This window comes from Diadema setosum, chromosome 2 (assembly GCF_964275005.1).
Source record: "Diadema setosum chromosome 2, eeDiaSeto1, whole genome shotgun sequence".
Lineage (NCBI taxonomy): Eukaryota > Metazoa > Echinodermata > Echinoidea > Diadematoida > Diadematidae > Diadema > Diadema setosum.
Window position 1 is genome coordinate 42,789,108 of NC_092686.1, and position 23,665 is coordinate 42,812,772.

The window sequence follows — 23,665 nt, forward strand, 5'->3', positions numbered from 1 at the left end:
CCCTCATGCTTATACTTTGAATACTTTACTTAGCAGGTGTGATGTACTGCATGGTTCCCGGCAGTCTGTTAACGCTGGTTGCATACAATGATCTTTGTATTTCAACTGAATTTTAGCTAAAACATAGCACAGTGTACTAGTATTCTTTGCACTCGACCCGTTGTGCGCTCTGTACGATAGGTGCACCTCCCTGGTGGGTGCGCTTCCCGCTATGGTGTCGATTTTGTTTTTGTTTTTGTTGCTTGTTTCCCCCCTTCGCGACTTTGGCGAGTGGGACGTCCCAATCCTGCGGACGCTGCTTATGATGATCAATGACTGAGCAAAAGAGTCAATACCATTTTTTGTTTCACTGATCTCATCTCGTTCTCATTCTCTCTGCAAACTTAAATGAATATAAAAAAAAAATATAAACACTTATGTATATATGGAATAATCTTCTATTACGTTAAGCAGATAATTTGTTTCATTCTCTTCAATTTGATTTTGATTGAGGTGTTGTAATGGTAGGGATGGGGTTGAAGAAAGCTTACGATGAGGTGATATCCGGGAAAGCTGATAGTATCAATCAGTTATACGCTTATTGTCTAAACTCTCTTATGAGATGTTCTGTATTTGTTATTTGTTTTTCTTTGTTCTTCTCTGATTTCTTTTCCATTTTCTCCTTCATGACATTCCCAGCGAACAAATATTCAGAATTGATTTCTACATCGTAGTTTGTCTATCATGACTTGTGAAGATATGACACTTATTGTTTTATTATGGCCCAATAGGCACTTACTGTTAATATCAGAAACTACAGTGTAGGTGTATACAGTAAACATCAAAGTTCTATTCGTGTCTCCCTTCGTCTCTCTCCTTCTCTCCTGATCCCCAAATAACCTATAAAAATTCATATTGGTAGTTTGAATTATGCACGTGAATATATCTTGTATGAAAATGATATTTTTTGAATATCAAGGGAGCTCACTCACTCAAATGCAGTCTGTTGTTAAATCCAAGCTGACATTATTGCTTATGCCTCGTTTTGTATTGGCAGAGCAGACACAGGCCACGGACGTGCGTGCCCAATTTGATATCATCGGCTATGTCTTGTCTGCGTCCTTGTTGTTTCTCGTGTCTTGTGTGTGTCTCATGTCTATGCTTCATGTGTGTGTCTCTTGTATGTGTTTCATGTTTGTGTATATGCGTTTCTCTTTCTTTTCTTCCAGGTCTGTACATTCCCACATAACTACAATTTCCAGGTCTAGGTCTAAGTGGAACTTTTTTCGATTCTGGTGTGATTCTCTTTATACTTATGGCTAATCCAACATTTGTTTTCAACTCTGTGAACGATGATGAATTTCATGATATAGTTGGGCGCTCTTTTACGTCCGCGCAGGAAAACAAAACTTCCACCTTATATGAAGCATACATATCGAACAAACTTAATGCTTCAGCACAAGAATTTGAATATAATTTTGATCCTGAAGATCCTGTGCAAAGTTCATCATGTGTTTATCTGACTGTAAATCAGTATAAACAATATGTTATGAATAGTGATGATGACAATTTTTTGTTAGCTCATTTGAATATACGAAGCATAAGTAGAAATTTTGATAAGTTGCGATTATTTTTAGAAAACTCTGGTAATAACTGTTCTGTTATAGGTTTGACCGAAACATGGTTGACTCCCAATATAAGTCATTTATTTTCTATATCCGGCTTTGATTTCGTGTACAGAAATAGAAAAGAAAGAATGGGTGGTGGCGTGGGTTTATACATCCCCAACAAATTTGAATATTCTATCCACGAAGAATTGAATGTCATGACTGATGTAGTTGAATCTCTTTTTGTTGAAATGGTAAACCCGAATGGGAAAAACATACTGATTGGAGTTGTTTACAGACCCCCTGGATCGAATCCGAATGATTTTTTGTTGTATATACAAAATTTAATGCAGAACTCTATTTTTACAAATAAACACGTATATTTAATGGGTGATTTCAATATTGATCTTATGAAATGTAACTCCCAACATATTTCGCAAGAATTTGTAGAAACCTTAATGTCTGTTTCTTTATTACCGTTAATTTCTAAGCCGACCCGTGTTACTGACCGATCTGCCACTTTGATTGATAATATTTTTTGTAATACTCTCCCAATTCCCGAGTCTGGTATTGTTTTATCTCTGATCATTATCCAATCTTCACACAAGTGCCAATTAAGTTATCTACTAGGCAAAATAATTATCAGAGACGTCGTAAGATTACAGCCAATAAGCTTATTAATTTGCAAAATAGTTTAAAAGATATTGACTGGTTTTATGTATACAACAATACCGATCTTGATTTGTGTTATGATTATTTTATGAAAACTATCACTTCTAAAATTGATGAACATATTCCGTTTTGCACAAGGAAAAGTTCTTATGAAAGAACTCCAAGACTCCCGTGGATAACCCAATCACTTTTAAGATCGATTAATAGAAAAAATAATTTGTTTTATAAATACAGGAGTAACCCTACGGATAAAAACAGACAAAAATATGTGACTTATAAAAACACGCTTACTAATTTATTGCGTTTACAAAAGAGAAAATTTTATGTCAACCAGATAATGAAATATAAAAATGATATTAAGAATACTTGGAAAACAATAAAAGAGATTATGAATACATCTAATGATGTATCTAGTATTTCAGAAGTACGATGGGGTAATACCTCAAGCAATGTACCTGCTGGTATGGCCGAAATTTTTAATGATTTTTTTGCATCGATTGGGAAAAATTTATCACAAAGTATCCCTTCATCTAATAAAGTGTTTTATGATTTTTTAGATATACCTAATCCTAAAACTATATTTTTGGACCCTACGTATAATGAAGAAGTTATTGATATTATTCATAATTTGAAAGAAGGGAAAAGCCCAGGTTGTGATGGAATCGATAATTATTTGTTGAAAAATATAATTCTTCAAATGATAGATCCTTTAGTATATATTATTAATTTATCACTTAGTACTGGGCTTGTACCAAGTCAAATGAAGACAGCCAAAGTTATACCTATATATAAGAAAGGGGAGAAAAATGATGTCAATAATTACAGACCAATATCGTTATTAACCTCAATTTCTAAAATTTTGGAAAGAATAGTATATATCCGAACTGTAAAATTTTTCAATATGTGTAATATATTTACGAATTTTCAATTTGGATTCAGAGAAAATCACAACACCACCCACGCTTTACTTACCTTTGTGGAAAAGATTACACATGCACTTGATACATTTTCGCATACAATAGGCATCTTCCTGGACTTTTCAAAGGCTTTTGATACGATTAATCACGGTATACTTCTTTCTAAGTTATCCCATTATGGTATTCGCGGAAAAGCCTTGCAATGGTTTACGAGTTATTTATCTGACAGATTTCAATATGTACATGTCAACAGTTTTGATTCTTCTATGAAGAAAATAGAATGTGGTTGTTCCGCAAGGAAGTTTGTTAGGCCCACTGTTATTTATAGTTTACATTAATGATTTTTATAGATCTTCAGATAAACTCTCCTTCATATTATTCGCGGATGATTCCAATCTTTTTTATTCCCACCCTGACCCTAATACTTTGATTAGTACAGTGAATGATGAATTGAAGAATGTCTCACAATGGATATATGCAAATAAATTGTCACTGAATATTGAGAAGACAAAGTATATGTTTTTCAGTAATTCTTTAGATAGATTACCAGGTAATGTTATATTTGACACTACTCCTCTAGAAGAGGTTTCGTCTATTAAATTCTTAGGTGTTTGTGTTGATAATAAGTTATCATGGAAGTGTCACATAAACAATATTTGTAAAGTAATTGCACGTAACATAGGCATAATGAATAGATTGAAATATTATCTTCCTTCTTCCGCTTTGATTACGCTTTATTCAAGTTTGGTATTGCCGTACTTGAATTACGGAATTCTTGCTTGGGGGAATACATATTCGACATTGTTAGATAAACTATTTCTTCTGCAAAAGATGGCGCTCAGAATCGTTTTTAACCTTCATATCCGAGCACATACTGACAAGCTTTTCCTTGAGCACAAAATTCTGAAAATAAATGAGTTGTATTCGTTACAACTTGGTCAATTTATGTTTAATTACAACTGCAATCATCTACCCAAAATATTTTATTCTTTATTTCACCGTAACAGCCACGTACATAATTATCCCACTAGACAATCTAAAGAATTTCATCTTCCCTTAGTTAGAACTGTACACACTCAAAATACATTTGTTTATACCGGACCCAGATTTTGGAATAGCTTAGATAATGATCTAAAAGAATCTGTGAAGTTAATTACATTTAAGTATAAACTCAAAAAATATTTGTTTTCTAAATATACCAGTTAATTCTGTTCAATGGAAAAACCCGTCATGTTTCACTTTTCCTTGAGATTTTGTAGTGTGTCCGCAGACCTTTTCCATCCCTCTCCTTTTCCTTCTCTATTCTTCCCTGCTACTTTTTCCTCGTTCTTCGTTGTCCAGTATCTGTCTGAGTGCATTTCCTCAAATTTTGTTATTTCTGTGTATTGTGTTATTGTTGTTGTCGTCGTTATGTTGTTTTGTTTTTTTTTTTTTGTGGCCGATTGCATATCTTTTTCCATTCAATTTTCCTGGCACACCTGGCCCCATAGTGTCTGTGCCACAAATGTGATATGTTATATAGTTTATACGATTGCATCCTAAAATCCTAGTAAGTATTGTACATAGTATCAACATCATTATATCAATTAGTAAAATGTACAATAGTATATAGAAGAATTTAAATGAATATGTCTATTTGGTATAACAAATTGGTGCTGTTGTTGTTTTGTTCCAGTGTTCCACGTTTAACAAGCATGGCTTTTTTAGTGGAACACTGTTTTCCATCATTGTGATTATTTACTATTTTTGTTGCCATGACAAAGTGCATTGTTTCTTTTTTACGACACCATTCGTGTATAATATACTTTATATTGTATTGAAAAAAATCCTTTATCGGACGAGTGTAAGAGAAATGAAAAAAAAATTGTATCACTTTGGATTATGTCAACTTTTTCTTTTTTTTCTTTGTGATGATGGAAATAAATAAACTATTGAATTGAATTGAATTGAATTGTATATGAATAAGCCGAGTTCATTAATTTGCTCTCAATGTTGAAGGAAGAAATAATAATTATATAAATGAATTAATGAATTAATGGGAAAATGCAAATGATTTTTTGGGAATTCGCATAGCGTACCTGCGGGTCTGCTGTGCTGGGAATGGTGCCTAGGCCCGCAAACAGCATATTCCTGACGTAGTCCTGCGCGTTGACAAATGGGATGCCGAGACCTACGACCTGCGTTTCCACCTCAGTCATATCACTCTGTAATTCGTGAAAAGCTACGGGTATAGGTAGAACAAAAATTCGCATGTACATGACCATGAAAACTTGGTAAACTCTTATGGCAGCTTTTTGCTATCATTCGATGAAATTCGTAGACAAGTGTTATGTTACGTTTAATATTCTTAAACGTTTAACATTTATTTATTTTTATGGTAATGTTTGGTATAGCGAAGGTTAACGTCACTTTAAGAAATACGGCAACGGTAGCTTATGCTATACTTGCTTCATATAGGACAAAGGAGTCGGACATAGGATAAAAGGTAGATTGCTAGACGTTCGATAATAATTGTTATCATAATTAGAATTATTGTGTTATTATTATCATTATTATTACTATTATTATTATAATCGTCATCATCATCACTGGGACAGAACGTAAGTGAAATGATAAGACTAGACAGTCGTTCTCCAAGTAGTATTCTCTTCTTGCAGTGGTAAATAGTATACTAGTGATTCATGTATGCACCTTTTTGCACTCTTTCCTGGATATCCTTCTCCACAAGTTCCAGTTGATCGGTCGTTGCGTCAAGTCTCTTCTGGGACCTCCTCAGCATGAGGGTCCCAGTGACTACCAAGCCAACAATGATCAGGACCGCTGCCGCACTCACACCTCCTGCAACGGCTGCCACTGGTACACCACCTTTGTACCTCACGTAGCCAACCTCAAAGACTAGGTTACCATGGTATATCTGACGAACAGGTGACAAGTGAGTTTAACGGTTCAAAGATTCCACTACAGGGTAGCGATGCCGTGCCTTCCACTTCAGGGCATGCACGAACCACTTTTATCGACATGTATGCTGCTCATGATCACTATTTAACACTTCAAGTAAAATCGTAAATCTACCAATTTGTTGTGTCTTACAGAGTTTTGCCAAATACGTTCGCAAAAAGTGCGACGAAATATCAGCAGATCATGAACTAACGGCTACATCATGCATTATGTCGGTTTCCTTACTGCTTTGGAATATGATACAGTCTTGTGTACTTCGATACGTTACAAGTTATAGTCCTGATCATAAACAAGCACTCAAAAGAAAGTAGCCTACACTACTAAAATATCAAACCACCTCCCCCCCCAAAAAAAAAAAAAAAAGAAAAGAAATAATCATCAAGTAAACAAATTAGTGCATCAGCTTCATGTCAACCATGGGTATATAATATTTTGATTTTCACCGTTAAAGATGCCGATCGCATAAACAGTGTTAACCCTCTGTGCTTAAATTAATTACCTTCCCAGCGTTATTTTTTTTTGGGGGGGGGGGGTGAAATTTGTGCGCATTTAAGCCAATGGCACAGAAAGGAATAATAATATTTATAAACAATATAAGTCAGTATTTCAAGGACTAAAAATGAGACTGACTTCGCTGTGTCGATTATTTCATTTGAAATTTATAATGGAGTCATCCCACTAGACCGACACCCATGAGTCATACAGCCCACGAGTCATACAACCCATGAGTTCGACACTGATAGGCAAATAAAGCTCGTGAGTTTGAAACCAGGTAAAACAGCCCACGAGTTCGACAGTCGGTGTTGTGGGCCTTATTAGCTTAGTGTCGAACTAAAGGACTGTACGACTCGTGAGCTGTATAACTCATGGGCTGTATGACTTATGAACTGTAAAACTATGACTCGTGGGTGTCGGTCTAGAGACGTGCACCCGTTATAACATGTTAAAACAAAGTGATTTTATAGGATGCTATACTGTCAAACAAAATGAACTGTTGAATACTGGAATGCAATGTAACATCATGAAATAGTGTCACATCATGAAATGAAAGACTGAGTAGCATGCCTCAATCGCTGGTAGGTCCCTCGCCAGGCCTTCTCCCAACCTCCCCGATATGCTTCCAGCGCCTGGCTGTTTCTCAGGGACCATGCACGTTAGACGGTCATATTCCAGCAGTTGTATATCACAATAGCCGTCTGAGCCAATGTACACATTTACGTCGTCTTTGTTGCTGGCAAGGTCAAGATATAATCCCTGTATTCAAAAAATATGTAGGAAGGACACATAATGGGTGATAATGCTACACATGTCCATTTGGTTTCCCTTACACATTGAATTCCGCTATACATGTGAATTTGGCCAGGGGTTGTCGCAAACTGGGAAAGGGCTGAGATTGACTTTCAAAGTTTGCGGCAGGACCAGGTAGCAACCGATTAATGATTTCGTCAGCTGGCATGCGTTGTTATAGGGACCAACAGCTGATTTTCAAACAAGAAACTGAGCACAAAGCAGATGATGTATCAAACATGTCTACTTTGTACTCAATAATCTGATATCATCATTGACGCTCCTTTCGGATATGAATCTTCTTAATATGAAAAACATGTAACGAAACACTATTTTCAACTAGAAATGTCGCTACGGCGACTGGTGTATGCCTCCGCCATAATACATGGTTCTCCTAATAGGTCTATAGTACAATGTCTTGACAATGTGTGATGACAGTTTCACACAATTGGCAAAATATCAAAATGACAGGTTTGCCACAAATGTGCTGAATGTTCACTTTCCTAGAACTAGGTTCAATTGGATGAATGATTAAAACGTCAGAGTGCAGGTATTTGGGGGAACTGATGATTTTCACTTGACTTTTGACCCTTTTACAAGTTTATGCATTGAGTAATTTTCAAGGTATTGAGAAAAAGTATAATTTCAGTATGAAATGGTAAAATAGTATTATCGAAACCTGGCCTTTGACCTTTGACCCCACAGTTCCAAAGAGAATCACTGTTAGGTAGAATATGCATAAATATGTAAGTTTCATGACAATACCTTGAGTTATTTTTGAGATATGGAGGAAAAAGTGCAATTTAGCACTTTCACTTGACCTTTGACCTTTGACCTTTTGGCAAGAAACTTCCCACAGAATATATATTGGGTTATACATGCATACATCAAGTTTTAAAAAAATCCTTCAGGCATTGCATAAATATAAGGAAAGTAGTTATATTTTGAGGAGTTGACCTTGACCTTTGACCCCTGACCTTTGACCCATGACCCCAAACTTCCCTAGATAATCACTGCCCATCGGTACAAGCATATATACTAAGTTCCATGAAGATACCTTGAACCATTTGCAAGATATGGAGAAAAACATGAAATTTCAATTTTTTTTCACAAAATAACCTGTGACCTTTGACCTTTGACCCTGTGACCCTAAAATCCACACAAAGTATCATCCCCCAAGGATATACCCTCATACCAAGTTTGATGCAAAACCACCACACGGTTCTTGAGATATCGACAAAAACAAAACGGGACGGACGGACGTACGGACGTACGGACGGACGGACGACCCGAAAACATAATGCCTCCGGCCACTTTGTTGGCGGAGGCATAATAAAAGTGATTCACCTGCATCATACAGAACCCAAGGTCTAATTTGTCATTGACTTCTTACAATATTGTTGCCAAGCGCAATGGCAATGATATAAGAAGAACTGCAACAACAACAAAATCTTACTTCTAGATCCAGAAAGCCATTGCCAGCAATCTCGAGGATGCCATGAGGGGCTGAGATATTGTAGTATACGGGATCAGGGTGGTATGTAATCTGGTCTTGTTCAATGACGTAACCATCAAGGTCAAACGTCAAATTGGCGACAAGTGTAGAACTTGACCGTTTATTTCTCGATACAGGCGGCTGCTCATCGGGAAATGATGGGGTGGGGCAAGAAAGACGGGTAACACTGGCTGCACAGACCTGCAACGTATATGTAAAGAGTACTCTTCAGAAAAAAAAAAAATCTAAGAAAGTTTAGCAGAGGATTGGTGAGCAACATCGGTAAGTACCAAATATTTTTTTATCTTTTGCATAGAGAAAGAATAAAGAATGTTTTTACAATACACAAGTACACTTGAAAAATAGATTAGATTAGAACAGAATGTCGGCGTAGAAACAAGAGAAGGTGACCAAAGACATTATTATGTTCCAGCTGACAGCTTTTCAAAAAGTGAAACAATTTTATTAAAAAGTTGTCTGACAAGAACCAATACTTTGATTTCCTACCTCTGAGGCATTTGCTCCCGATTGCGAAGATAAGATCACAATCCTTGGTAGCTGAATGAGATCGAATCTCTCTCCATATACTTCAATATCCAGTCCTCCTCTGTACGAATTAAAGCAACGAAGATCAAATGTTACTCTTCCACGTACTTTTTACCAAGTCTTTGAATTCTGCATAGAAAAGATTTGAATGATTATAGATGACAAAACGTGCTAGAGCGATTTTTACCAATCGACTGAGGGATAAAAAGCGATCAATTTTATGGAGCCTGCATGAAGTACTCTGAAACTAATAGGCGTCGAACATTGTCGAATGGTAATTACAGTCTGGCGTAAAGGAGGAGAAGTACAAAACTCCCGATCTTCCTCCAAATAAGGATCCGTTTTCCCCTGTCTGTCTCGGAATATTCCTACCGTTAAAATATAATCATACATTTAAAAGGACACTTACGATAAAATCGTATCGCTCCTGCTCACGTTGCTGATTGTCGGATTTGGCGCGAACGTGAATACACCGGTGGATTTCCTCTTATTGCCATCAAACGTCATAATCAGATGCTCCTCCCCTTCTGACTGTGTGCTTCCGGTAGTGCAGAATGCTCCATTTTCTCCAAATATGCTACAATTCACAAAACGGGTCAAACGTTTAAATTTCTTTTCATTTGGGCAGCCCACTTCTAACGTCCTTTTATCACATAACACAGGCAGTGAGAAAAATTACAATAAAGGGAGAAAAATTAATGGAAATATAGGGAAAGAAACAGAGAAGGAAGAAGGGGAAGAGAAGAGGATGGCGGGAGGAGCAAGAAGAAGAATAAATAAATGAGAAGGAAGAAGTAAGGAAAACTACCAGGAAAATCATGAAGCACACACAAACACAGACAAAAAATGATTCCATAAAAAAAAAAAAATAATTAATACAGAAATCCCCTTAGTCTCGGCATAGCAGAAACAAACGAATAAAATGTTAGAGCGCCATGAGTTCCGTTTTTGCTTACAACTTTAAATGCAGCTCATGATTTGCTGACTGAATACACGAGGTTGTTTATCTTCCCATGGTATCGTGTGACTTACATGCCGGTGCATTCCGTCGTGTCGCCGAAATGAACTGTGATATTCCTTCCTGTGTCCAAAAATGTCCCAATTATCGCGATCCTGGTTCCCCCAGCTATCGGTCCTTTCTTTGGGACGAACTCCGATATTTCTGGATTCTGCAGAGACAGGAATCACAACATTTCCACCTCAACAATATTCCATCACATCTGAACGATCAGCTCGAAAGTAAGAATTATAGTGTGAATGGCCAGCATTTACATTATAACACTCAGACGGCCATTTCCTACAAAAAGATAAAAATAAAAAAGTGGTCCATCTGATCTTATGCCGCCACTTCGAAAACACTTGTAAAGTTCCTCTTTCTCCAATGCCGACTGTAAAGTTGCCCCCCCCCCCCAAAAAAAATAAATAAATAAATAAAATAAAAGAATAAATGAAACAAAGGAAATGACTTCTCAGTGAGTAGCAGGATATTAATTCTTTACTAGCTAGATCATAGGCCTACATAATCAAGAAGAGAAGGAAGTATAAACACTATATTATTGAAAACTGATGCGTTGGTGATCAAATTTATGACGTTACCCCTTCGCAGCGGCAGGAGAGTATAGTGATACTAGTCCAAAATTTTGTGTAATTAAAATTCAAATAATTCCCATTCGTAATTTGCATTCCCTTTGCACAAGTCGATTTTGGCACTTATTCGGCACTGTTTGGGAGTAAAGAATATGTTGTAATATATAGAAAGAACAATTTGGAGCACAATGTGTCTGGTTCCCTATGAAGATTGGTTGACAAATCGACCCAACTCGGAAAAGCTATAGGGAAGGGAAGAGATTGGTTTTATCTCATCAACAAACAAGCAAACACATCTTCACTTCCATACTTGACAGAAGGTATCTTCAGCATGGTATTTACATCACATACGGGTTTTAATGAACTGGTTCTAGGGACCCATTTATCGATACCATCCAATCCTATATAGTCTATATACAACACACTCACTCTGTATACGAATGCGTCATCACTGCTAGTTCTCTCTCCATCAGTCCTTGTTAGAGAAAGTGTAATCACCCCTTCAGTCATGGTGTCCACAGATCTTGTCAAGCAGCTCACACTATAAGCAATGGAGGTAAAGAGTCAGATTCCATTTCTGTGTAAACCATTATATTTTTACGTGATATTTTACTGAAAATAGGAGTCGAAGTAAAAAAAATCGATCGAAAAGAAAAATAACCTTATCAGATATAGAGCAAAAATAAATCTTTTCAGTCTTCCTCACTTAATGCTAAACAAGGAATATTTTTGACGTTATGACTAAGATGTCATTTTTTCTTATTATATTCGACGTTGTTTTACACATTTTAAGGCCACTGTTTACCATTGGGAAAGTGATTTAAAAATCGAGTGATCAAATTTGACGCTTATGGATAATTTAGTTGTATCACAAAAACATCTTACCATATATATATATATATTTCAATTATGCCAAGAACATAAAGAGATATGACTAATTTTCTCAATAAAACATAACCGTTAACGGTTTATTCTAGAAACTAATTTTAATGAATCTATTGTTTACATATTTTTTACAATACTACACATTGATTATATTGATTCAATTTTTTACATTGGTTGTTTCTATCCCAAACTCACAGATTGGTTGTTTCTATCCCAAACTCACAGTTTAGAATTATTTTGACGCACTAGAGCTGTTTTTTTTTTTCATTTACGAATGGTACTTAGTTGATTTAATTGCAAGTAAGCAAACAAATAAGAATGGAATTAATACGTGTGGCGATCATAATGCTGATTAGATAATGATCAATGTGTCGGTTGACTTTGCTGTTGGTTCTGTGAATTTTCTTTCTTTGACCAAATAGGAAAATATAGAAACAAAACGAGTGTAACAATTTTTTGTCTATACGACGCAGCAAAATAAAAGTGGAAATAAAGTTAAATGAAATTGAATTTAATTGTAGTGATATGGAAAGGATAATTTTTTGAAGACAGTTTATGACAATATTTTTTTACGTAATTTTACCTGCAAGAATCTTCAGCCTATTGAAGGAGGCAGACATAACCAGAAGAAGAAGAAGAAGAAGAAGAACTCTCAAACACAGTTAAATTGTCAAACCGCGTAATGCATCATTACAGCTATAAGTGGAGGAGCCTACCTTCTTCCAGGGTCGTAGAAGCTGTCCATACCCGACTGGTTACACTCGACACCCGCCACAGTGATGTCCGCGATATCAGAAAACGTTACGCCCATGTCGGTTCCCATAATTTCGACTCTTGTGTTACCCTCTACTGGACCTGAGACGGGGGAAAACTATAATAACACTAAGTGGTAATATTGAGGACTCTACCATACGTACAGTGGTCGTGATTAATGGAATATTTATAAAAACTAGCGCGCCAAGACAGATAAACAAACATATTTACAAACATCACTGCGTGGGTATTAGCTGCGTGATGTAGTAAATATGGCTCCGTAGGCCCTACTTTACAATAGAGATCCCAGGGGTGGTATTTTGAAATACTTCCTAGGAAGATACTTCTTCCTAAGTCAGATTTTTTCCTAGGTGGCATTCTAAAAATCTAAAGTTTCTTCATTACTTTTCCCTTAACGTAGGAAGAAACTTTTCAGAAAAAAAAATATGCAAATGAGGATGAATCCTGGGAAGATATGCACATTTCTGACGTAAGAAGATTTTCAGAATACCACCATACTAATGGTCTGCTTCTTGCCCGATGTACAAGTCCCTTGGCAAGATGTTCTAACCTTGTCCCTAGTGACCCAAACATAAAGATAGGTATCTGGCAAAGTCAGGTAAACTCCTTAACGAAAGAATAGTTAACATTGACGAGGTTATATGATAATTATTATTACATCACAGTGACTCTCACAATTATTAGCATTGGGCAAATCAGCTGCATTGATCACACACTGATCAAAACTTCAAGATCAGACACTGTGTCAGAAGCAAACTTACATCGATGATGTTTGGCGGGTCGCACTGATGACTCTGGTTCTGATTTAGAAAGGTGTTCCGCTGACAGACATCACTTAGCTGAACGTTACAGTTGTCTCCACACCAACCACACCCTAGGTTGGTCGGGGTCACTTCCTTAGAGAGGCACCTACTGCAGCTCTCACCATTCACAGAACACTTGTACAGGGACACTGGCAGAAAAATATCGACATGTTTATCATGTATCTTCATAACAGAGAGCGGCGTATTTCATGTAGTTACTGCAACAACCTGTACAAATTGAGGAGTCTTAACCACATGAAGACTCAAAATTGTGACGCAATGGACAATTATGTTCATTGATGTAATTAACTTTATTTTCTTTAGATTGACAATTAGCAGGAGGCATAACATTAAACAACATCAATATCTTGTACCTGCGTTGTGACTTGAGTGACCTGATTTTCATGAACACTCATATTACACGTTGTTTGTTTGTTTGTTTGTTTGCTTTTATTTCTGCATTCAATCAGATGCAATTTGAATGCAAACTTCAAAAAGTAAAAGACAAAGAATAACAAGTGCAGTGAAATAAATCGATAACAGTACATAAATAGATTCACATATAGGTGATTGCATTGAGCAATGTTGATACACAGAAACATGAAATAAAATATACAGTATTTTTCAGTAAACAACAGAGATAATTGAATGCAGGAGACCACCATCATAAGCGATTAAGCTTGAAATGGATGGAGGCCTCATAAAATGACTATCCAACGACATAACTCTCTTGGAGGAAGGTGATCAGGTGAGTGCAGTGCAGTTGCAGGTGAGAGTGCAAGATGCAGTTGAAGGAAGAAAATAGAGATTGACAATAAGATGACAATCTATACTATAAATATTTGTTAGCTCAATTGGTTTGGAGAATATAATTGTATCAAATATCGTTTAAGTGAAGCTTTCAAAGAATAAATACTTGAACAAGACTTTATATTATCCGGGAGATTATTCCAAATATCTGGACCCGAATATCTTATAGATTTATGTGTCACTAATAATTTGGGATTCAAATTACACGTTGTAATCTCACTAGCTTACAGTTCCGATCAATATGATGCTCATATTAACAATAATAATAATCAACACAGTAACTATGACAGGTTCTATGAAGACACAAACGGCACAAACATTAACCCGTACGTAGATCGAGTAGACCAACACAACATCGCAATTAAATGACAACCGAGAATGATTGTTCTCGTTTTTCTGCTTGTAAGCCTATACGTTGTGAACACTAAGATCATTTTCAAGATCTATCGTCATCAATGCTGATAAAATGAACAATACAAGAATCAATTTAAAGCAATCCCAAATGTGGCATTATTGTGGTACAATAATGTTTCATTCTTTTTGGCTCCCATAGTGTGTAATTTCAGGATAACAAAATATAACTCCGGAATCGTCGAAAACAAGACGATTATCTAATATATCTCAGAGAAGAGTCGACCTTTCATATTGCTTTATAAACGTCTTGAAATACCCCTTTACAAATAATGCAATTTTGCTCTGAAATTCACTGATCCAGCGGCCTGCCTCGTATATGCCTTTTCCGTAATAGGAATTTCTGAAACTTGGTTGCATTATGTCTCCCCAAATATGTTTAGTATTCAAAATTATGATATGATTCGTGCAGATAGAAGGACTGGAAGAGGAGGTGGAGTAGCCTTGTATATACATAATCAACTTCGTTACAAACTCCGACCTGACTTATCCATTAATGGTGTTGAAAGTTTATTCGTCGAAATTATAAATGATAAAACTAAAAATATTATTATAGGTGTGATAATAGATCACCAAATAACGAAATAGATTTATTTTTAGACAGCATTGAAATTTTTTCAAATACAATTATTCATGAAAATAAAAGTTTGTTCTTAATGGGGGATTACAATATTGATTTACTAAGTACGACAAACCATAATTCTTCTAGATTTCATAACACATTATCATTAAGTAGTCTTTATCCTCACATTAATAAGCCTACGAGAATCTGTAACACCACGTCAACTGAGACTTTAATCGACAACATCTTCTCTAACATTATTGATAAAAACTATACTAATGGCATACTTTATTCAGATATATCTGATCATCTTCCAATATTTACCATTCACGAACAGATTGGAAACGTTCAACCAAAACAAAAATGCTATAGAACGCGAAGAAAAGAATCTCACGAAAATATTAATTCATTAATATCTGATTTATCACGCGAACAATGGCAAGATGTGACTTCGGTCAATGACGCGAATTTATCTTACGAAATGTTTTTTGCATAAATTTCTTTATTATTATAATAATCGTATTCCCTTAGTTAATAAGAACAATCGCGCAAAAACAAAACAACCATGGATTACCAAAGGGCTAATGCGTTCTATACTCACCCGTAATCGCTTATATAAAATGTCCTTACGTAAACCAACACCACAGAACAAAGCAAAATACAGAACATATCGAAATATATTAACCACATTAATCCGGGCATCTCGAAAGCGATATTATTCAGACATACTAGAATTAAATAAGGACAGTAAAACCAAACTGTGGCGAACTATCAATGACCTTATCAAGAATAAAAAGAAAGAACTCCCGACCGTTATTTCCGAAAATGACCAAGATATTAACGACCCTGAAATCATTGCAAATTGTTTTAATAAGTTCTTTACCAACATAGGCCCCAATCTCTTCTCAACAATACTTCCAAACGCTGGAAATTTTACAGATTACCTTCCAGAAAGTAATAATAATTCTTTATTCTTTACTCCCACGAATGAAAATGAAATACTGAATATTGTTCGATCTTTTAAGTCGAGTAGATCTTGTGGCCACGATGGATTAAGTATGCATTTACTAAAACAAATAATACATTTTTTAGTAACCCCCATAGTACATATTTGTAACTTATCATTATCTACTGGGATCTTCCCAAATTCTTTAAAGATTGCGAAAGTAATCCCTATTCACAAAAAAGATGATGCGTCCCAAATAAAGAATTATCGTCCAATTTCATTATTGCCCGTCATTTCCAAGATCCTTGAAAAGATTGCACATGAACGTTTGTATAAGTTTCTGGTTGATAACCACATTTTAAATCCTAACCAATTTGGCTTTCGCAAAGGTTTTTCTACAGATTTTGCAATCATTCAAACTTGTGACAAAATTATCGATTCTATTGCGAACAAACAGCACGTGATAGGAGTTTTTATGGACCTGAGCAAGGCCTTTGATACAATAGACCATGGAATTTTATTAAAAAAGCTACATAATTATGGCATAAGAGGAATAGTTCTTTCCTGGTTCCGAGATTATTTATCCCAACGTCAGCAATACGTAGCATTTCATTCAAGTACCTCGCTTAAGTCATATATTACTTGCGGTGTACCACAGGGATCCATTTTAGGACCTCTACTTTTTCTTATATATATCAACGATATCATAAATTCCTCAACCCTTCTCACCTATGTATTATTCGCGGACGATACCAGTGTCTTCTACTCTCACAACTGTTTAAACACACTAGTTGATATACTTAATTCTTAGCTTGCAAAAATTTCTACATGGTTTAAATGCAATAAATTATCACTAAATATAGATAAAACGTGTTTTATAAACTTCAATACTTCATATTTGCAACCGATAATGCCTAATAACATTATTATTGATGGTATGCCCATTATTGGAAAAAAATCAACCAAGTTCTTAGGGGTAACCGTTGACTCCAACTTAAATTGGAATAACCACATTGACAATATAACCACATTAATATCCAAAGCCATTGGAATACTTCGGAGATTAAAATATTTTGTAACGGAAAAAGTATTCATTATGTTATACAATGCATTAATCTTACCGTACATTAATTATTGTAATGTTGTCTGGGGAAACTGTAATAAAACCAAAGTAAATGTTAGTTTTCTTTTACAGAAAAAGGCAATAAGAATATGTACCAACTCACATTATCTAGAACATACTGATCCATTGTTCCTTAGACTAAAAGTTCTTAAAGTTGACGATATACACAAATTTCAAACAGCAATATTTATGTTCAAATACACGCAAAATCTACTCCCACTCTTCCACAACGCATTTTCCCTTAACAGGGATGTCCATGCTTACCCCACGCGCCATCGTAATGATTTCCATTTGAATAACCCTAAACTCCTATTAGCTCAAAAATCAATTCGGCATAACGGGCCTGATATTTGGAATTCACTCCCTCTCCACATAAAACAGTGCACATCTCTCTATTCCTTTAAGGCAAATACAAAGAAATATTTCTTGGCACAATATCATACGGTACAGTAATCATTAAACATGTACCTCTTATACTCAACAACAAGGCAATATTTGGTCCACCCCCTTTTCCTTTTCTTTTACTTTGCTGCTTGACCCTTCGCCCATATTATAACATATCCAATCATTTTCTTAGAAGTGCTGACCATCAACACTTTCGCGCTTCATCACCTGCACATGCACTCACAGGCACCACTCCTGTTTACCAAGTAATTGTATAAAACTGGATTTACACGCACTTTAACATGGCCCATCTGTATTAGTGTTCAAGTACTACAATAAAAAATGGTAATTTAACTCTGGCTGTCCGTCTGTTCAAGCACGGCTTATAACGGCGGCCCTCTGCATCATATGTATATATTATATATTGTACTGTGAATTAAATCATTATTGGCCATATAAACATTTTGTATGTTATTTAACGTTTCATTTGTCTTTACATACAAAATATGACTTACTCTGTAATATGTCAATAATTTTCAGAATTGTATTTGTGTAATTGAATCTGCCTTTGTTATTTTTGTTATTCTGAAAGAAAATATGAAATGCAGAAAATAAAATTTTTTCAAACAAACTCAAAATATACAAAGAAAGGGAACAAGAGAATCACTTATGTAAAACAGAGATGTAGAATGCGTGGTGGTTTCTGACTTACCTGTAGTTCCAGTGATGTCATCAATGTAATTTTGAGAATTCCAGCGAACAGACACGTTCACGTCGGTTGAGAGGACACTCTCACTGTACGAATACTGCAATGAGGTAAGATTCGTTCAAACGGGGTTATTTTTCTGATTAGATTGACGAAGCTCGGTATGCAAAATATTGAAGAAAAAAAAAACCCACTACAAATATCATTTTTCACTTAAAGGTGCAAAATGATTCTCTTAAAAAGAGGAAGCCGATATATTCTTATACAGCGGAATCGTTCTCACCGATTCATTCTTATATTACAAAATCATGAATATTGGTTTACTGTAAAATAACTTTTTTTTTCCTAAATATAAATTCCCTGATATATATATATATATATATATATATATATATATATTATATATATATTTGCATATAGCTCCATCCTACCAAGCACCGTTACTATCGCTTCTCTAAATTCTCTCAACTTTTTTATATATATATATGTATACAGGTACAAGTGTATCCCCTTCATTGTTTCTGTTCTTATAATCGTTCTCTTTGTGATTCCCTCCTTGGCTAAATGATATTGAAAATTATATTTGAAAGTTCAAGTTGTATATCTGTGTATATAATTATGATGTTTTTCTTCAGTTAGAAATAAGGGAGAATTAAAGGCATAATTTACCATTTGCAGATGAAACAAAAACTCAGCATTAGTGCTTCAAAAATAGTTCTAAATGTGAGTTAGGGACAGAAACAACCAATGTAAAAATTTGAACCAGTATGTTAAAATAGATGTTAAGTATTGTTAAGTATACTAAATGTGAACAATAATTATAATAAAAATGTTTCCAGACTAAACCGTCAACAGTTATGTTTTAATGAGAAAAATAGTGATATCTCCTTATATTTTAGGCTGTTATGCCAAAATTTTATATGGTAGGATGTTTTGTGATACAACTGACCTACACATATGCATCAAAAGTGATACCTTAAACATTTTCAAATTACTTATTTCAATGGTAAACAGGACCTTTAAGATACTATATCACCAAGAAACCCCATCCAGCCAAGCAAATTACTTAGCGATAACGATCTCCTCCATCTGTGTACCTTTAAGATACGTTAAATGTAATGTAGGTATATTGTATACACAACTATATCTATTCCTTTTGAGTAGGCCTTCTGTTCTTTATATTTTGATGTGGAAATTATTGATTTTGTCATAATGATTTCACTTGTTCAAGTTGAGAAATAAAACAAAGTGAATTCATAATATTTTGATTTTGTGCCTAGAAAAGATGTATGAACCTTGTGCGGTATGAATACTTCGGTTCAACTGCGAGTCCATTCATAATATAGTTAATACGAATAAGATATATTCTTATGGTAGCAAGTCTTATAAACCCTGCGTTTGTCCCTTATCAGATAGAGTAAGGTGCGTGTATACACGTAATGATACCAAATGCTATGTAACAACAAAGAAAGGACAATTCAAAGCAAACTTACGCTTTTCTTGCCACATTCAACGTAACTGTCGTTGAAGCTAGTAGCAATAGTTATCTGTTCCCCTCCTTCCACATGCAATACGCATTCATATAAATTGACCTAAGCAAAAAGATAACAATAACACTATCCACATGATGTCTAACAAAATACACATATGGTGTATCAATGACAGATTTTAAACTCCTGTTCCCATGAAAGAGGAGAATGTGATAATATTTGCTACATGTTAAGGAAGAATTTGTCACAAAAAGTGAAAAATGTCAACAATGTGTAGATGATGTTGTGATTGAAAGAGATGAAACAAAACTTGGAAGTTTGTCTCCGATTTTAGTATCACGTTCAGATACACAATTTTCTCAAGTTCGCGTCGCCGCTGGACCTCACTTGCATGTTACCTCCTTATTGTATGTTTGTTTCATTTTGTTTTGTTTTTATTTTTCACCTCGGCCTGTAACGCCATAAATTTGTTTCTTCGAAACATGTTTCTTCTTACTTCTACCTAAAATACATCAAAGAACATAGTAGTCAATCCCGTCGTTAAAAAAGAGACATCTGTGAATACACCTACAGTAATAACAGCTCCCATTGCATTTCGTTTTTTTTTTTTTATATAATGGAAAGAACATGAGACGTAAAAACAATATGGAAACCATGGTGCATGTTACCATGATATAGCTATTTCAAAAATCATTATGTCGTATTTAGGTGACATTAGAGGGGATGGCTAGTAACTGATCAGTGGGAATCAGTGGGAATGCTGGGGGATGATTGTTCCAATCCTTGTGGGCATGCTAACCTGGAAACATTAAACTGCACATTACTTGAATATGAGACCATTCCGAAGCAAATAATTTTTACACAACAACTATATAATGTACTCTTATACGAATCCCGCAAGGATTGGAACAATCATCCCCCAGCATTCCCACTGATTCCCACTGATCATTTACTAGCCATCCCCTTTAAGATTCAGTTGTTCTTCGAATTTTCTCATTTGAATGTCTAATCCCGGCTGTACATGAAGTTCATAGTAACTCTTTGTTCAATTTTCCTCGAAAGCCATTAGTATATTACAAAATTAATGTGGACCAAACGCACTCTGTATAATGTCTTTCGTATATTATACTGAATTTACCAAGTCCATACTTTATAACGTTGTTTACGATAGCGTTTGCCACGACGACGTACCTTTGAACTATCTATTGGAAGATTGCTCCCCAGAAGGATGTAGGAAGTTTCAACCCCAACCGGTATCAATGTTTCTGCAGGGCCAAGAATTTGAGGGCAGTACAGTTGACTACTGTTTCCCGTCTCACTTGCACCCTGTTTTGGAAATAAGGAGGATGATAGGTTGGAATATTGGAACGGTAGGCCTACAGGACTACTTGAGTAGCTGAACTACTAATGTATGCCTCTTTCGAGCATTCGATATATTGATTTTATATGTATATATATATATATATATATAAATACATATACATTGCCATGTGTGGTCATTGTGCTGAACAATGCATTGTCAAAAACAACAACTTATCTGAATATCATTTCTACAGTGTTGAAATAAACAACGATGATTTTCAGGACAGCTAAGGACACGAAGAGGCACCTGAACATGCAAAAATCAATGTGTGTAATTTTCGTGATCAATGTTTCTAATAAAATGCATGTTTATTAATGATGAGACATATTCCATCCCTCTACATAGAAAGTATATCCCATCTACTTGTAGAATTGTTACACGACTAGAACTTCTTTTTGTTTTTTATTAACATGCATATGATTAAAAAATAATTACAGCACGCATGTATCTATTAGTATGTACATTATGTGCATGTATATCCAGATACAATTTTTTGTATACATGTACTTGCAATGCTTGCTGTATCACGCTCTTCATTCAAAATTACCATTATAGCAATATCGAATTTATATATTTCTGAAATCACCTTATTTCCAAACACGATGGTATCACCCTCACAAGACGAGTTATCGTGTGTACACCTGTTTTCGTACACACACCAGTCACACGGCCAGGGCGTGGTCACACAAGACGAACATCTGCAGGGGATATGTTGGCAACATGATGAGAAGACTTTTTCACAGGGAATAATTAAGGATGCGTGTATTTCATATTCAAGGCAATAAATAATAGACATGTTACAAAGATGTAATAAAAATTACGCATTTTTGATATGCATGAAGGGGGGGGGGGCAAAATAAAACGATCTCGACATGCGGGGGTACACATGACACAGTGTTATGTATGGATGTTTATCAACATCAACTTGGTGCACCAATTAACGAGACTTTTAATAGCTATTTCTCGATGTTATGTTGCATTCGAGTACATTACTTCATGGGATCAAGAGAACAGTAACAATGATGTCAGTGGTCGAAATATCCAGATTTTGGGCCATGCATATGATATCTGCATATTAACGACATTTTTACATTCTACTTCGCTTATTTTTTTTTTCCGGCCAAAGAGTATTCGAGTATTCGAGAATATCGACAGGAAAACAAGAGAACAAACATGATTATAGAACAGTGAGAGACAGAAAAGAAAAACAAGGCATTAGCAATATTGTGTCTCGCCCACTTGCGAAAGTAACCAGAAATATCGCGATCTCCGTTGCCACGCAAAAGAATTGTATCCCTGGCTGATTGTGAAATATCTGCCATAGAATGTAACATCCCATAAATGAGAAGGGCTATTTCAGGCAATGCTACTTCCTCTATCTACTCCCCCTCCCCCACCTTCCCCCTTCTTTGAGATGGAATAAAAAGCCTCCACCAAGTTCTATTACAGCTGTAGATTAGACAAAGACAAAATAGGATGATAATCAGTTGCACAATTGAGGCGTGTCACCCCTGATAGCAACATAATATGCAGGTCCCCCAAGTGCATCTACAACCCAAGTTTGGTTGAGAAGGGAGCGATGGCTGCAAAGTTATCTATCATAGGGGAGTCTTGCAGGTAAACTTTAACATTGACTTGAAATAACCTTTTACCTTACCATGTGAGCTCCAACGGCACCATAACATGAATGTATTCCAAGTGCATCCATCACCCAAGTTTGATTGCCATTGTAGCAACATGTGCCGAGTTACATGTGCTAAGAGAGTCTTGCAAGTAAACTTTAACGTATGACCTCAAATGACCTTTGACCTCATCATGTGACCTCTTACAGCACCATAATATGAAGGTACCCCCAGTACATCCATCACCCAAGTTATGTTGTAATCCAAGCAACTTATGTGAAGTTATTTGTCAAAAGAGAGTCTTGCAGGTAAACTTTAACATAGAAAAGAGAGTCTTGCACATACTCTTTAATATATGACCTCAAATGACCTTTGACATCATCACATGACCTCTGACAACACCATAACATAAAGATACCCCTAGTGCTTTTATCACCCAAGTGTGGCTGCCATTGCTGTAACAGTTGCCAAGTTATGCATCATAAGAGAGTCTTGCATGTAAACTTTAACATTTGTGACGGACGACGGACGGACGACGGACGGACGAGGGACGGACGCCATTTGGATCCCTTAGTCTCGCCTTCACCTCCGGTGGGCGAGACAAAAATCGAGAGTGTCTAGTACCTAGCATTTCAGTATTTCATGGGAACTGCACATCCTATATATCAAAGAGGAAAATTGGTTGGACTTTTGATAGCGTTATCCAGAGAGGATAAAGCAACAGGAAAACACACAACT

General features: G+C 35.7%; 1 protein-coding gene across 1 annotated transcript in view; it reads right to left on the bottom strand.

Moving 5' to 3' along the window:
- Positions 1-23,665, bottom strand: part of LOC140245283 (plexin-A4-like) — a 51,124-nt gene that overhangs the window by 11,012 nt on the left and 16,447 nt on the right. Inside the window, exons 9-22 of the mRNA XM_072324871.1 lie at positions 21,892-22,003; positions 21,134-21,268; positions 19,946-20,044; positions 18,459-18,552; positions 13,469-13,659; positions 12,650-12,804; positions 11,478-11,589; positions 10,494-10,630; positions 9,871-10,038; positions 9,423-9,522; positions 8,877-9,116; positions 7,199-7,387; positions 5,867-6,089; positions 5,254-5,396 (exon numbers count right to left, since the gene is read on the bottom strand). Coding sequence (XP_072180972.1) covers positions 5,254-5,396; positions 5,867-6,089; positions 7,199-7,387; positions 8,877-9,116; positions 9,423-9,522; positions 9,871-10,038; positions 10,494-10,630; positions 11,478-11,589; positions 12,650-12,804; positions 13,469-13,659; positions 18,459-18,552; positions 19,946-20,044; positions 21,134-21,268; positions 21,892-22,003 — 2,098 coding nt within the window. The remainder of the gene's footprint in view (positions 1-5,253; positions 5,397-5,866; positions 6,090-7,198; positions 7,388-8,876; positions 9,117-9,422; positions 9,523-9,870; positions 10,039-10,493; positions 10,631-11,477; positions 11,590-12,649; positions 12,805-13,468; positions 13,660-18,458; positions 18,553-19,945; positions 20,045-21,133; positions 21,269-21,891; positions 22,004-23,665) is intronic.